Below are 14,235 nucleotides of genomic sequence, written 5' to 3'. Positions count from 1 at the left end.
TGAGGTCTTCTTGTCTGAGGCCGACATCGCCAGCGTGCTTCCGCTCCTTTCCCTGTCCTCATACTTTCAGCTTATCTCGGTCTTTAGATTTAAAGTGTTTCTTTTTCTTTTTCTGCTTTTTATGGCTGCACCCGTGGCATATGGAGTCAAATGGGAGGAGTCGAATTCCCAGGCTAGGGGTCCAATGGGCGCTGTAGCCGCTGGCCTCCACCACAGCCACAGCCACAGCCACCCAGCAGAGTGGGTTAACAATCCAGCGTTGCTGCAGCTTCGGCTTGGGTTGCGACTGTGGCTTGGATCCCTGGTTGGGGAAATCCACATGCTGCCAGGTGGCCCACAAAGAAAAAGAAAAAAAATAGGGATAATGCTGATTCAGTACCGTGCCTCTTTCTAGTAACCCTCCCCACTGGCCACATGGACTGTCCGGGGAAAAAGCCCTAGACATGTTATGAGACAAATGTCCAATCTTTAGTCTTTTTTTTTTTTTTTTTTGTCCTTTTGTCTTTTGTTGTTATTGTTTTTGTTGTTATTTCTTGGGCCGCTCCCGCGGCATATGGAGGTTCCCAGGCTAGGGGTTGAATCGGAGCTGTAGCCACCAGCCTACGCCAGAGCCACAGCAACGCGGGATCCGAGCCTCGTCTGCAACCTACACCACAGCTCACGGCAACGCCGGATCGTTAACCCACTGAGCAAAGGCAGGGACCGAACCCGCAACCTCATGGTTCCTAGTTGGATTCGTTAACCACTGCGCCACGACGGGAACTCCCAATCTTTAGTCTTAATTAAAACTTGCATATAGTATTACTGTTGCAGTCACTTCACGTTAGCAATAGTTGTAATGCTAATTCAATTCAGGAGAAGTATTTTTTTTCTTGGCTACATCCAGGACATGTGGAAGTTCCTGGGCCAGGGATCAGATCTGAGCCTCAGCTGCATCACACTGGGAACTCCCAGATCCTCTCTTTCTTTTTTTTAGTGCGTGTGTGTTTTTAGGGCTGCACCCACGGCACAGGGAGGTTCCCAGGCCAAGGACTGAATTGGAGCTGTAGCCACTGGCCTGCACCACAGCCACAGCAACGCCAGATCCAGGTTGCACGTGAGACCCACACTAAAGCTCACAGCAACGCTGGATCCTTAACCCACTAAGGGATGCCAGGGATCAAACCTGCGTCCTCATGGTTGCTAGTCAGATTCGTTTCCACTGAGCCACAATGGGAACTCCCTGATGCTCTTTCTTTTTAGGATGTATTTTTTTCTTCTTATGGATGCATATGCTGCATATGGAAGTTCCCAGGCTAGGGGTTGAATTGTAGCTGCAGCTGCCAGCCTATGCCACAGCCACAGAAATGCAGGATCTGAGCCTCATCTGAGATACACACCACAGCTTGTGGCAATGCTGGAACCTCAACCCACTGAGCAAGGCCAGGGATCAAACCCACATCCGCATGAATACCAGTCGAGTTCATAACCCCCTGAGCCACAGTGGGAATCTTGTGTCCTTTTTTTAGATTCCACATATAAGTGAATCATATGTTTGTCTTTCACAGTCTGACTACAATTAGTGTGACAGTTTCTAATTCCATCTAGATGCTTTCTTTTGAGACCTTTTTTTTCTTTTCTTTTCTTTTCAGGGTCGAACCCATGGCATATGGAGGTTCCCAGGCTAGGGGTCCAATTGGAGCTGCAGCTGCCGGCCTACACCGCAGCCACAGCAATGCCAGATCCAAGGCTCATCGGTGGCCGATATCACAGCTCATGGCAATGCCGGATCCTTAACCCACTGGGAGACCTCAGGGATCCAACCTGCATCCTCATGGATGCTAGTCAGATTCATTTCTGCTGAGCCACGATGGGAACTCCTGTTTGGTTGTTGAATGAAAGGTTTCCCCACTCACCACTTCCGTACTTGTCTCAACAACACCTCAAATTTCTCCCATGTATATATATATATTTTTTTTTTGGGGGGGGGTGTCTCTTTAGGGCCACAGGTGGAAGCAACCTGGGCTCCCAGCCACATTCGCCCTACTACCACAGCTCATAGTAATGCCGGGTTCTTAAACCCACCGAGCGAAGCCAGGGATGGAACCTGGGTACCAGTCGGTTCATTACTGATGAGCCACAAAAAAAACTCCTATAAATGAGTATTTAACGAAACTACCTGTGTTCTGCCCAGGACATTCTGCCACACTTAGGGTTTAAAGCCGAGTGAACCCTTAGGCGTTTGTAGTATAACTGCAAACATACATGCAAATGAGACAGGTAGGTGTTGCACTCGGAAGGCCAGTTAATTCGCATTTCTTTAGAATGGCCTTTTAAGGAGAACCCTCACAGACGGGCTGTCAGAGGAGCCAGATCAGCCTGCCGCCCTGAGGCCCCACGCTCCTCCCCACGGACACTTCCCGAGCCCCCGTGGACCCTCCCCACGGACCCTCCGTGCAGACTTTCTCCATTCTCCTCCGGGGGACCCTCCCCACTTCCCTCCCCGCGCCCCCGTGGACCTACCTGGCGGACCTTCCCCGCAGACTTTCCCCACTCTCCTCCCTACTCCCCTCCCGACTCCCGCCGCGCCCCTCCCGGCCGCCCCGCCGACACGCATCATGGGGTCCCTCAGACACTGCAACTGTAGAAGTGCCTGGATTTCGCTCGGCTGGCAGCACGCGGCTCCCGCCACGCTCGAGGATGCACGCGTGACAGCAGCGGCAAAGCTCGGCTCGGGGTGCGAACATGCTGGGGCGCTGGGGGAGCCCTGCCGCCACCACCTGCGCCGACCTTGACCCGCCCCCGGCCCGGCCCGGCCCGAATCCCGCCCCGCCCCCCTCCCCGAGCCGCGCGTCCGCACGGCGGCTCCGCGGCCGCCCCGCTCCGCCCCGGGTTTTCGAGGCCGCCCGGAGCCGCGCCTGCGTCGGGCGCCGCGGCCGACGTGCGGCCGCACGGCCGGCGTGCCTCGCCATTGGCCGCCGCCGGTAGCCCCACTGCCGTGCGCCGCCCCCATAGGCTGGCCCGCCCGTCAGTCACGGGCCCGGGGCCGGCCCGCGGCGCGCCGCGCGTGTCCCGCCCCTCGCCGCCGCTCGTCGCTCGCCGGCCGGCGGCCTCGCTCGGCCCTCAGCTCCGTGGCGGCGGCGGAAGGCGGCCCGGGCCCTCGCAGGCCCATGGCGGCGGCCGCGGCGCTCCCGGGCGCGGGCGGGCCTCCCGCGGGCGGCGGGGCCGGGGGCGGCGGGGGCGCGGGCGGCGGGTCCCCGCCGGGCGGCTGGGCCGTGGCGCGCCTCGAGGGCCGCGAGTTCGAGTACCTGATGAAGAAGCGCTCGGTGACCATCGGGCGCAACTCGTCGCAGGGCTCGGTGGACGTGAGCATGGGCCACTCGAGCTTCATCTCTCGGCGCCACCTCGAGATCTTCACGCCCCCGGGCGGCGGCGGCCATGGCGGGGCGGCCCCGGAGCCGTCGGCGCAGCCCGGGCCCGACGCGGGCGGCGACTTCTACCTGCGCTGCCTCGGCAAGAACGGCGTGTTCGTGGACGGCGTGTTCCAGAGGCGCGGGGCGCCGCCGCTGCAGCTGCCGCGCGTGTGAGTGGGCCGGGCCGGGGCGCGGGCGGGCGGGCTCGCTCGGAACCCAGCCCGACCCCGGGCCCAGGCCTTGTGCGTCCTGCCCACAGCCGGCACCGGATGCGGCGTCTGGCCGCGTTGGTCGCCCGCCCGACCCCGGCCCCAGGGCCCCGGCCCCCTCCCTGCGTGGGACCCCGCCCCCGCCCCCGCGCGGGAGGCTCGGGCAGTGTCCACGTGGGCCGAGGTGTCTGGGGTTCAGTGCGTTCCGGGAGTTTGTGTGCAGTTTTCTTAACTAGCGTGTAGGTCGTGCGGAACAGGGGCGTTAGACTGGTTGGTGGGGGGGCCCCGAACTGCAATCTGTACCTTCCTGAGCGGTGACCGGTGGCCGGCTGGCTGGTACTTCCTTTTTGTTGTGCGTGTTTTCAGTAGTGTATTGTTACAAGAGTTTTGGGGTTTTTTTTAAGCTGCAAGGACTTCTTTTTTTCATCGTATTTTTCGTAGCTTAAAAATTGAAAACTCTTGAAACGGGGTGAATTTTTAAATCTGTGCTCTGAACTTGAAAATTTTGGGGAAATGGGGTACTTTGAACATAACTTTTTGAAAAAGTCACTTGATTATTAGAAACTATTCTAAGGTCTTGTGGAGTATAATTAAGCGAGCTTCATGAGGAACTGTCAGTTTGGCTGCAAAGCGATTCAGCTTGGTTCTGTGGTTTTGTGAAGTTATCATTTAGGTTGCTTGAGAAACAAACTTACTTTCTAGGAAATGCTAGTTACTCCTCAAGGGACTTCCTAGATTTTTCCCAGTAGAACCTTCTCCACAAACTGGAATTTTTAATTGCTTTCAGTTGTTGGAGATGCTGATAAGAGCTGTTGCTTTTCTCTGTTCCTTGGCTGTTGAACATGTGTGCTGTGTTACTGCTTAGCCTGCAAAGCTGCACCAGCTAGTTCCTGAAACCATGATGGGAGCAAGTTAAAGAATGTGATTTTTCAAACCAGAAAGCTGTTCGTGTGTGTTTACACTGTAAGAGATGTAAAGTCAATGGTAGGGGCCCGACAGCTGTCTTTTGACGGTTTGTTGTTTACAAATAACTTGACGTCACGGAAAGAGTGTTGTATTTTTACTCTGAGAGTTTTGAGGTTTTTAAAGAAAATCCTCTTATAACCGTTCAGTGAAAACCATTTGTGTTAACATTTGAAACATGGAAATACGTTGACCTTTCTCCTAGGGTGAAGAATTCTGGTTTTCTGAGGGTAGAGTGAGCCTTACAGAAGAGATGAGGAATAGAGGTGGGGGTAGCGGCCTTGCCTCTGGCCTTCATCTCCAGCTGGTACACGGGCAGGAGTCGTTTGGCTTATGGGCCTGGGAACCTCTGCTCACATTGATAGAGGGGAGTGTCCCCCCCGCCCCCCCGTTCGGCGTGGATTTTGCAGCACTTCCTTTTTTTTCTTTTTGTCTTTTTGCCATTTCTTGGGCCGATCCCAAGGCATATGGAGGTTCCCAGGCTAGGGGTCTAATTGGAGCTGTAGCCTCCGGCCTACACCAGAGCCACAGCAATGTGAGATCCAAGCCGCGTCTGCGACCCACACTACAGGCAACGCCAGATCCTTAACCCACTGAGCAAGGCCAGGGATCGAACCCCATGGTTCCTAGTCGGATTCGTTAACCACCGAGCCATGACGGGAACTCCAGCACTTCCCTTTTGGTAAGGAGTTGTTTCCAAATTGTTGGTGTAGGGTGGTAATAGATACAGGTTAGTGGAAAAACTGTGTGAAGACAATTGGTGCTAGCTAAATGTAGTGAAATTGTTTTAAAAATCTTTTCCGAAAGTCAGTTTTATATTTTTTTTAACATTAAAAAATCCAATTGTGTAAGTTTAAAAGTACATGTAATTTAGAGCAGTTATGCAAAGATTGAAATACTCTTATTGCTTATTTCAGACTTGCTCACTGAATTGGAAATCACAGGATTTTTAAAAATATGGCAATCTACAGTTGGTCTCTTATTTGAATGACCGTGATTTTATTCCAACTTTTTAAAAATGAATTTACATTTTGTAGTTAGTATTACAAATTTACAGGAGTTCCTGCTGTGGCACAATGGAATCGGTGGCAGATTAGGAGTCCTAGGACGCAGATTCGATCCCCAGCCTGGCACAGTGGGTTATGGATCTGGCGTTGCCCAGCCGCACCTTGGGTGGCAACTGTGGCTCAGATCTGACCCTTGGCCTGGGAACTCCGTATGCCGTGGGGTGGCCAAACAAGAAAAAAAAAATTATACGTAGAATTTGGAAGAGTACATAAATAGTTTTAAGCTTAAAGTGTGGTCACTAGTTTATTAAAACACTGAAGTATTAATTTGTGGAGCAAAGAGGAAGACAGGCTCTGTGATCCTCTAAGTTGTGGTCATGAGTGGTTTGGGTAAGGTCTGAGTACAAGCACCTTCTCCCTGATGGTTGGTAAGTTCCATGCCTTAGTGTGTGTTGGGTTGGGGTTGGCTGAATCAGAACAGGAGTGTTAGAGCCTGTGGTTTTCCAGAAAACAAGTGATTTCCAACAATCCTTGATTTTTCAGCCAAGTGTGCAGGGTTGTGTGTATAGAAATGCAACTTTTTCCCTTCTAGGAGCCTCTGACTCCTTGCAGGTGCAGGTATGACTGGGAGTGGGGGATTGGGGTCTGTGGAAGGTTCAGGTGGGAGATGTTGGAGCCACCTGGGCTGGGCTCCTGGAGTGGGCAGGTGGAGGTGGCCTTGCAGGTGTGGCTGGGCGGGCAGCCTGGTGCTAGAGGAGGTAGGATTCAGGCTGGAAAGGACCTGAGGGCAGGTTTGGAGTGTGGGGTTTGTCTGGGCCTGTGGGGGAGCGTTTTCTCCGCTTCTCCACGGTTCTCCACGGTCAGCGCAGCGGGAGGATGAAGAATGCTTTCTTGGCTAACAGGGTCTTTGTTTGTCTAAGGACCTGGTCTGGCGCCTGAATGAGCAGTAAAGTGTTTTAGGAAGACCTGTTGGGTAGGAATGTCTGGGTTTGCTGTTGTTGCTCTTGTTGTGGCCGCTGTAGCAAACTAGGTATAAATAAATAAAAACAAGCAACTCTTTAACCCTTGTTTGTACTTTGAACCATCAAGGGAATTTGATAAATTTTTTCATCAGTAAGATCTCACGTGTCTAACAGCCAAACATAAGTCGAACAAATTGAATTTACTCTTGCCCAAAGATATCGAACGTGTGGACCTTCAGTTGTGTTTATTTGGAAAAGTGACCCTGTTCCTGCTAAATTAACGGCCTGGCAGTTGGCGGTACAGCAGCACTCTTTTCTCCTGTGGCGTGTTTTAACTTGCAGGTGGGACTGGGTCATGTCCCACTCAGAGACTTTCTCGTTGGATCCCAGACAGCGTCCTCCACCGTGAGGACTGGAGAGGCTTCTGGAGCTTTGGAGGTGAAGACGCCAAGGAAAGAAATGAAGGGCCTTGCAGTGACTGGGTCTTGCTCAGAGCCAGGGTTCCCAGAGGGAGGGAGGGAAGGAGGGAAGGAGGGGACGCCAAGAGAGGGGAGTGTTGGGAGCAGGACAGTGAGCTGCGGTGTCGTCCTTCTTGGGGAACCGAGGGCTTGGAGGAGAGGGACAGAGTGTGGGACTCCCGGGTGAAGACAGCGAGGAGGGAGTAGGGGTGTTTTTGAGGGGTGGGTGTTCCATTGTGAGGAGGGCGGGGTGAGATGAGGGTCCCGCACGTGGAAACCCTGCGGATCACCGGGTGAAGGGGGGAGGGAACCACCGAGAGCTGAGCTGGGGCTCAGACAGTGGACACAGGTGAGGTGTGGAGGACAGAGTCCCCGGTAGGAGAAGGTAAAACGGGGCGTCTGCTCTGAAGACCTAAGCAGCGTCTCTCGTGGGGTCTGCTGTGTTTTCTTGTTTCAGGACTGCAGGGTTGGCTGAAACACCTTCCTTTTATGACCTGAGACTGACCAGCTTGTAAGCAGAGCTGAGGGCTGGGGTCCAGGATGCCTCCAGGACCCAGGGGTGGGTGACATGTTGACAGGATTACAGCAGGGTGGCAGAGGCAGCTGGCATTTTGGAAAGTGCTCAGTGTGCTTTTGCTTTTAATGACCCCTATGTATTTTCCTTTAAAAGTTGCAATGTTGTATGTTCACTTAGCAAATTGAGATACATTCTAATCACTGATTTGTAGACCCTGAGAATACAGTGCAGCTATTTTAACCTAAATGTTACTTTACTAAGTTAAAAGTAACCCAGGAATTTCCCTTGTGGCGCAGCGGGTCAAGTCAGGCTTAAGTCAGGTGTTGTCACTGCAGCAGCTAGGGTTGCTGCTGTGGCATGGATTGGATCCCTCACCCGGGCACTTCCATATGCCACAGGCCTACCCCCCCCCCCCCCGGAAAAAAGTAACCCAACAGCCAGCTTACATCTACTTTATCTAGTGCTCAGTAGTCCTTCCAGTGGTAAAACTGTTTACATAAGGAGTGGTTTAAGATGATTTAGATTTAAAATAATTTGAATTTCTAACACATTTTGAGAAGCAAGCCTGCATGATGGGACCTGTCTCCTGTGGGGATCAATTATGTGCCAACTAACTGTGTCAGGAGAAGGCAGAGATAAGCTCAGGCTGACAGGCTGAAGTCAGCTTCCAGTCCTGCCACTTAACCTCCCTGAGTTCTAGTTCCTTCATGGTTGTCATTGCTGTTATTTGCTTGTTTTTTTGTTTTTTGGTTTTTTTTTTTTTTTAAGTAAAAGAGAGCCAAGCCACAGGCCCTGGCCCTTTATTATCTATTCTTATTTTTATTTTTTTGGCCATGTTTGAGGCACGTTGAAGTTCCTGGGCTGGGGATGGAACTGGTGCCTCAGTAGGGAACCCAAGCCGCTGCAGTGACAACACTGGATCCTTAACCCGCTGCGCCACAGGAGAGCCCAGTTGCTTTTTTCTTTTTTGCTTTTTAGGGCTGCACTCAGCATATGCAGGTTCCCAGGCTAGGGGTTGAATCGGAGCTGCAGCTGCTGGCCTCCGCCACAGCCACAGCCACGCCAGATCCAAGCTGTGTCTGCAACCTACACCACAGCTCACGGCAATGCCAGATCCTTAACCCCCTGAGCAAGGCCAGGGATCGAACCCGCAACCTCATGGGTCCTCGTCGGATTTGTTCCCGCTGCGCCACGACGGGAACTCCAGGTTCCTTCAGTTTGAGCAGAAGTGATACCTGAAGTCGTGTGGCCCGTGCTGTGCCCTGGCTGGACACCAGGGGCCGCTTGTGTCTAATCTGCCCCGGTGTCCTGATGTGGAGGGGCCCGTGAAGATCTAGCGGGGCGGAAAATGTGACATGGGGGCGTCCTCCAGGGGCCAGCACTCTCCAGCTTGCTCGCAGCGCCGCCCGCGTGCTCACATGCTTGACTGGCGGCCTCGGGGAGTCGAGAGCCAGGCTTGAAATCTCTTCACCTGGGAGATGTTGGCTCTTCCCTGCCGGGACCTGAGGAGGAAGCTGGGCTGTGGGAGGTGGTTGGGGTCGTCCAGCAGGCGGGGCGGGAGAGCTCTGGGGGGGGGGGGCGCCCCCCGCCCGGTTCTGCCCCCTTCCGGCTCGTGGGCTTCCCTGCAGACCTTCCCTGTTTCAGGGGAGGAGGAAAAGGGCCTTTGCCTTGGGGGCAGAGTCAGGAAGGGGAGCTGGTGGAAAGCCGAGTCTGGTTTGTGGTCTGGTTTGGGGACTCTTGTTTGTGGAGGCCGTGCTGTCATTTTGTACATGAAGGGAGGTTCTCGTCCAAAGAACTTTGCAGTTTGTGATAGACTGCTTACCTTTTTTAAAGGATTTCTTCAAAGAATTGAATTTAGTTGATTTACACCTGCTTTCTTTTTGAAACCACCTTTTTACTAAAGTGTAGCAAACCACGTATTCCGTTGAAACGCTGGCACGGTCCCTCTCTGAAAGGCAGGGGACCTCCATCCGGGCTTTCCCGCTGGTCTCGAATGTCACCCGTGTGCTCTCCTGCGTTCGGAAGTGCTGCGGCCCCGCGGCGTGCAAGGGCGGGGAGTCTGCTCTTGGCACTGGCCTGTCGGTAACCTTCGCTGCTGTCGGGCTGCATGAGGCAGGATGTCCTCTTCTCATCACCTTGTGCTCTAACTTGCCTTCTTGCTTGGCGTTCTCCCCTGCTGGTTCTCCGAGGGGGCCAGGTCCCGCGTGTGTTGATACGCCCTGGAAGGGCCCAGAGCCGTCATCACTTGGTACGTGCACCGTTCATGTGTACCCCTTGGCTGGCGCCTTAGGGCGCTCCTGTTTCATGAGTATTCTCAAATGTGGGTCCCTTAGTGACAGGATTCTGGTCAGGTGTGGCTGCTCCATTTATGGTTCCCCATTTATCAGCAGATCCCATGGAGACCCGCAGTTGCTTCATGCATAATTGGTGGAAATATTCCAGAAGATGAGGCTGTTATAGTAACAGAGCACATTTTTCCATTGTGAAAATGCAGCTATTCTTGCTTGGCTGAGGAGAAAGTTTTGTTTTTGGAAAAGGAAGAAAGGAGGGTTTCTAAAATAAAGGAGTTTTTTTGAGGGGGGGTTGAAAATTAAAATATAGTTGATTTATAGTCTTGTGCCAATTTCTGCTGTACAGCAAGGTGACCCAGTCATTCGTATATATACATTCCCGTTCTCATATTGTCTTCCATCATGTCCTGTCCCAAGAGGTTGGATAGAGTTCCGTGTGCCGGGCAGCAGGACCTCATTGCTTATCCATTCTCAATGTCATAGTTTGCGTCTATGAACCCCAAACTCCCCGTCCATCCCACCCCATCCCCCTCTCCCTTGGCAACCACAAGTCTGCTCTCCATGTCTGTGAGCTTGTCTCTGTTCTGTAGATAGGTTTATCTGTGCCGTATTTTAGATTTCACATATAAGTGGTATTGTGGTATTTGTCTTTCTATTTCTGACTGCACTTAGTATGAGAATCTCTAGTTGCATCCATATTGCTGCAAATGGCATTATTTTGTTCTTTTTATGGCCGAGTAGTTCTTTGTGTAAATGTACCACATCTTCCAAATCCACTCATCCGTCAGTGGACACTTAGGTTGCTTCCATGTCTTGGCTGTTGTGACTGGTGCTGCAGTGAACATAGGGGTGCACGTATCTTTTTGAATGATAGCTTTGTTTGGATATGTGCCCAGGAGCGGGATTGCTGGATCGTATGGTAGTTCTGTATTTAGTTTTCTGAGGACCCTCCGTGCTGTTTTCCGTAGTGGTTTTACCAGTTTACATTCCCACCAAAGGGAGTGTTCCCTTTACTCCACACCCTCTCCAGCATTAATTTGTAGACTTACTTGTTGTTTTTTTTTTTTTTTTTTTTTTTTTTTTTGTCTTTTTGCTATTTCATGGGCCGCTCTCGCAGCATATGGAGGTTCCCAGGCTAGGGGTCGAATCGGAGCTGTAGCTGCCAGCCTATGCCAGAGCCGCAGCAACGCAGGATCTGAGCCGCGTCTGCGGCCTACACCACAGCTCACGGCAACGCCGGATCCTTAACCCGCTGAGCAAGGGCAGGGATCAAACCCGCAACCTCATGGTTCCTAGTCGGATTCGTTAACCACTGCGCCACGACGGGAACTCCTTGTAGACTTACTTGTGATGGCCATTCTGATTAGTGTGAGGTGGTACCTCGTTGTAGTTTTGATTTGCATTTCTGTAATAAATAGTGATGTTGAGCATTTTTTTCTTGGGACTACTAGTCATCTGTGTGTCTTCTTTGGAGAAATGTCTGTTTAGGTTTTCTGCCCCCTTTTTAAAATTATCCTTTTCTCTTTCTTTTTTTTTCCTTTTTTCTTTTTAGGTCTTTTAGGAAGTTCCCAGGCAAGGGGGTGAATTGGAGCTACATGGCTGCTGGCTATGCCACAGACACAGTGATGTGGGATCAAGCCAAGTCTGCGACTTTCAACACAGCTCATAATGACGCCAGATCATTAACCCACTGAGTGAGGTCAGGAATTGAACCCACATACTCCTGGATACTAGTCAGGTTCATAACCCACTGCCACATGGAACTCAAATGTGGCTCAAATGGAACTCCCCCCATTTTTTGATTTGGTTTGTCTTTGTGCTGAGTTGTATGAGTTGTTTGTGTGTTTTGGAGATGAAGCTCTTGTTGGCCGCATGGTTTGCAACCATTTTCTCCCCTTCTGTAGGTTATCTTTTCAGGTTTTTGTAATGGTTTCCTTTGCTGTGCAAAAGTTTGTGATTAGGTCCCATTTATTTACTTTCGTTTATATTTCTATTGCCTTGGGAGACTGACCTAAGAAAACATTTTTACGGTTTATGTCAGCGAGCATTTTGCCTGTGTTCTCTTCTAGGAGATTTATGGTGATGCGTTTTATGTTTAAGTCTTGAAAACATTTTGAGTTTATTTTTGTACATGGTCTATTCTAATTTCATTGGTTTACATGTAGCTGTCCAGTTTTCCCAGCACCACTTGCTGAAGAGACTTGTCTTTTTCCCATTTTATATTCGTGCGTCCTTTGTTGAAGATTAATTGACTGTAGGTGTGTGGGTGTGAGGGTTTATTTCTGGGCTCTGTATTCTGTTCTGTTGGTCTGTATGTCTGTTTTTGTACCAATACCATACTGTTTTGATTACTGCAGCTTCATAGTGTTGTCTGAACCCTGGGAGAATTGTGCCTCCTTCCCCCCCTTTTTTTCTCCTCATGATTGCTTTGGCACTTCTGGGTCTTATATGATTCCATATTCTTTTTTTTTTTTTTTTTTTTGGTCTTTTTCCCATTTCTTGGGCTGCTCCTGCGGCATATGGAGGTTCCCAGGCTAGGTGTCGAATTGGAGCCGTAGCCGCCTGCCTACACCACAGCCACAGCAACGTCGGATCCGAGCCGCATCTGCAACCTACACAACAGCTCGTGGCAATGCCAGATCCTTAACCCACTGAGCAAGGCCAGATACTGAACCTGCAACCTCATCATTCCTAGTCGGATTCGTTAACCACTGAGCCACGATGGGAACTCCCTGATTCCATATACATTTTTGGATTATTTATTCTAGTTTTGTGAAAAATGTCATGAGTAGTTGGGGTTTTTTTGTTTTTAAATCTTTTTAGGGCTGCACCTGTAGCATATGGAAGTTCTCAGGCTAGGGGGCAGATTGAAGCTGCAGCTGCTGGCCTATACCACAGCCACAGCAACTGCAAATCTGACCCACGTCTGAAAGTCCTGTCATGGGTAATTTGATAGGGATCACATTAAATCTGTAGATTGCTTTGGGTAGCACGGTCATTTTAATAATATTCTTTTAGTCCTGGGCACTGGGTATCTTTTCATTTCTTCAAATCCTTTTAATAATTTCCAGTATTAATTTTTATACTTCTCAGCATATAGGTCTTTCCCCTTCTTGCTTAGGTTTATTGCTAGGTGTTTAATTTTCTCGGCATCCTCACGGGCCCTATGTTGGGCTCTTAACCTCCTGAGCCACAGCAGGTTACATTCGTCTTATATCCTGCTCCTTTGCCGAATTTGTCGATCAGTTCAAGTCGGTTTTCCGTGGAGGCCTTAGGGTTTTCTATATATAGTATTGTGTCATCTGCATATGCTAACAATTTTACTTCGGTTCCAATTTGGATACCTTTTCTTTCTTTCTTTCTTTCTTTTTTTTTTTGTCTTTTTGCCTTTTCCAGGGCCGCTTCCATGGCATATGGAGGTTTCCAGGCTAGGGGTTGAATTGGAGCTGTGACCGCTGGCCTACGCCAGAGCCACAGCAACATGAGATCCGATCCAAGTCTGAGACCCACACTACAGCTCACGGCAACGCCAGATCCTCAGCCAACTGAGCGAGGCCAGGGATTGAACCCACAACCTCATGGTGCCTAGGCGGATTCGGTAACCACTGCGCCACGACAGAAACTCCACCTTTTATTTCTTTTGTTTGCCTGATTGCCATGGCTAGGACTTGAGTGCTATGTTGAATAAAAGTGGTGAGAGTGGGCATCTTGTTCCAGATTTTGGTGGGAAGGCTTTTAGTTTTTCTCTGTTGAGCTTTATATTGGCTGTGGGTTTGTCATAAACGGCTTTTTTTTTTTTTTTTTTTAATTTTTTGTCTTTTTGCCTTTTCTAGGGCTGCTCCTGTGGCATGTGGAGGTTTCCAGGTTAGGGGTCTAATTGGAGCTGTAGCCACCGGCCTACGCCAGAGCCACAGTAACGCGGGATCCAAGCCGCATCTGTGACCTACACCACAGCTCATGCCAATGCCGGATCCTTAACCCACTGAGCAAGGCCAGGGATCAAACCCGCAACTTCATGGTTCCTAATTGGATTTGTTAACCACTGAGCCGTGACAGGAACTCCCATAAATGGCTTTTATTATGCCGAGATATGTTTCCACTCTGCCCACTTTGGTAAAAGGTTTTTTGTTTTGTTTTGTTTTTTTGTCTTTTTAGGGCCGAGGCCACGACATATGGAAGTTTCAGGGATAGGAGTCGAATCAGAGCTGTAGTTGCTGGCCTACTCCACAGCCGCACCAGATCCAAGCCTCATCTGTGACCTACACCACAGCTCATGGCCACTCTGGATCCTTAACCCACTGAGTGGGGCCAGGTGTCAAACCCATGCCCTCATGGATACTAGTCAGGTTCATTACCACTGAGCCCCAGTGGGAACTCCTGGTAACAGTTTTTATCATGAATGGATGTTGGGTTTTATCAAAAGCTTTTCCTGCATC

The 14,235-nt window shown here is 50.8% G+C and overlaps 1 protein-coding gene across 3 annotated transcripts in view; it reads left to right on the top strand.

Moving 5' to 3' along the window:
* FOXK2 (forkhead box K2) overlaps positions 3,135-14,235 on the top strand; it is a 54,799-nt gene continuing 43,698 nt past the window's right edge. For all 3 annotated transcript variants that reach the window (XR_001304367.2, XM_013989821.2, XM_003357920.4), the window contains exon 1: positions 3,135-3,562. Coding sequence is in view for 2 of the 3 variants with exons in the window: in XM_013989821.2 (XP_013845275.2) it covers positions 3,150-3,562 (413 nt within the window). In the remaining variant the exon portion in view is untranslated. The remainder of the gene's footprint in view (positions 3,563-14,235) is intronic.

This window comes from Sus scrofa, chromosome 12 (assembly GCF_000003025.6).
Source record: "Sus scrofa isolate TJ Tabasco breed Duroc chromosome 12, Sscrofa11.1, whole genome shotgun sequence".
NCBI lineage: Eukaryota > Metazoa > Chordata > Mammalia > Artiodactyla > Suidae > Sus > Sus scrofa.
This window is presented reverse-complemented; position numbering and strand designations above follow the sequence as displayed.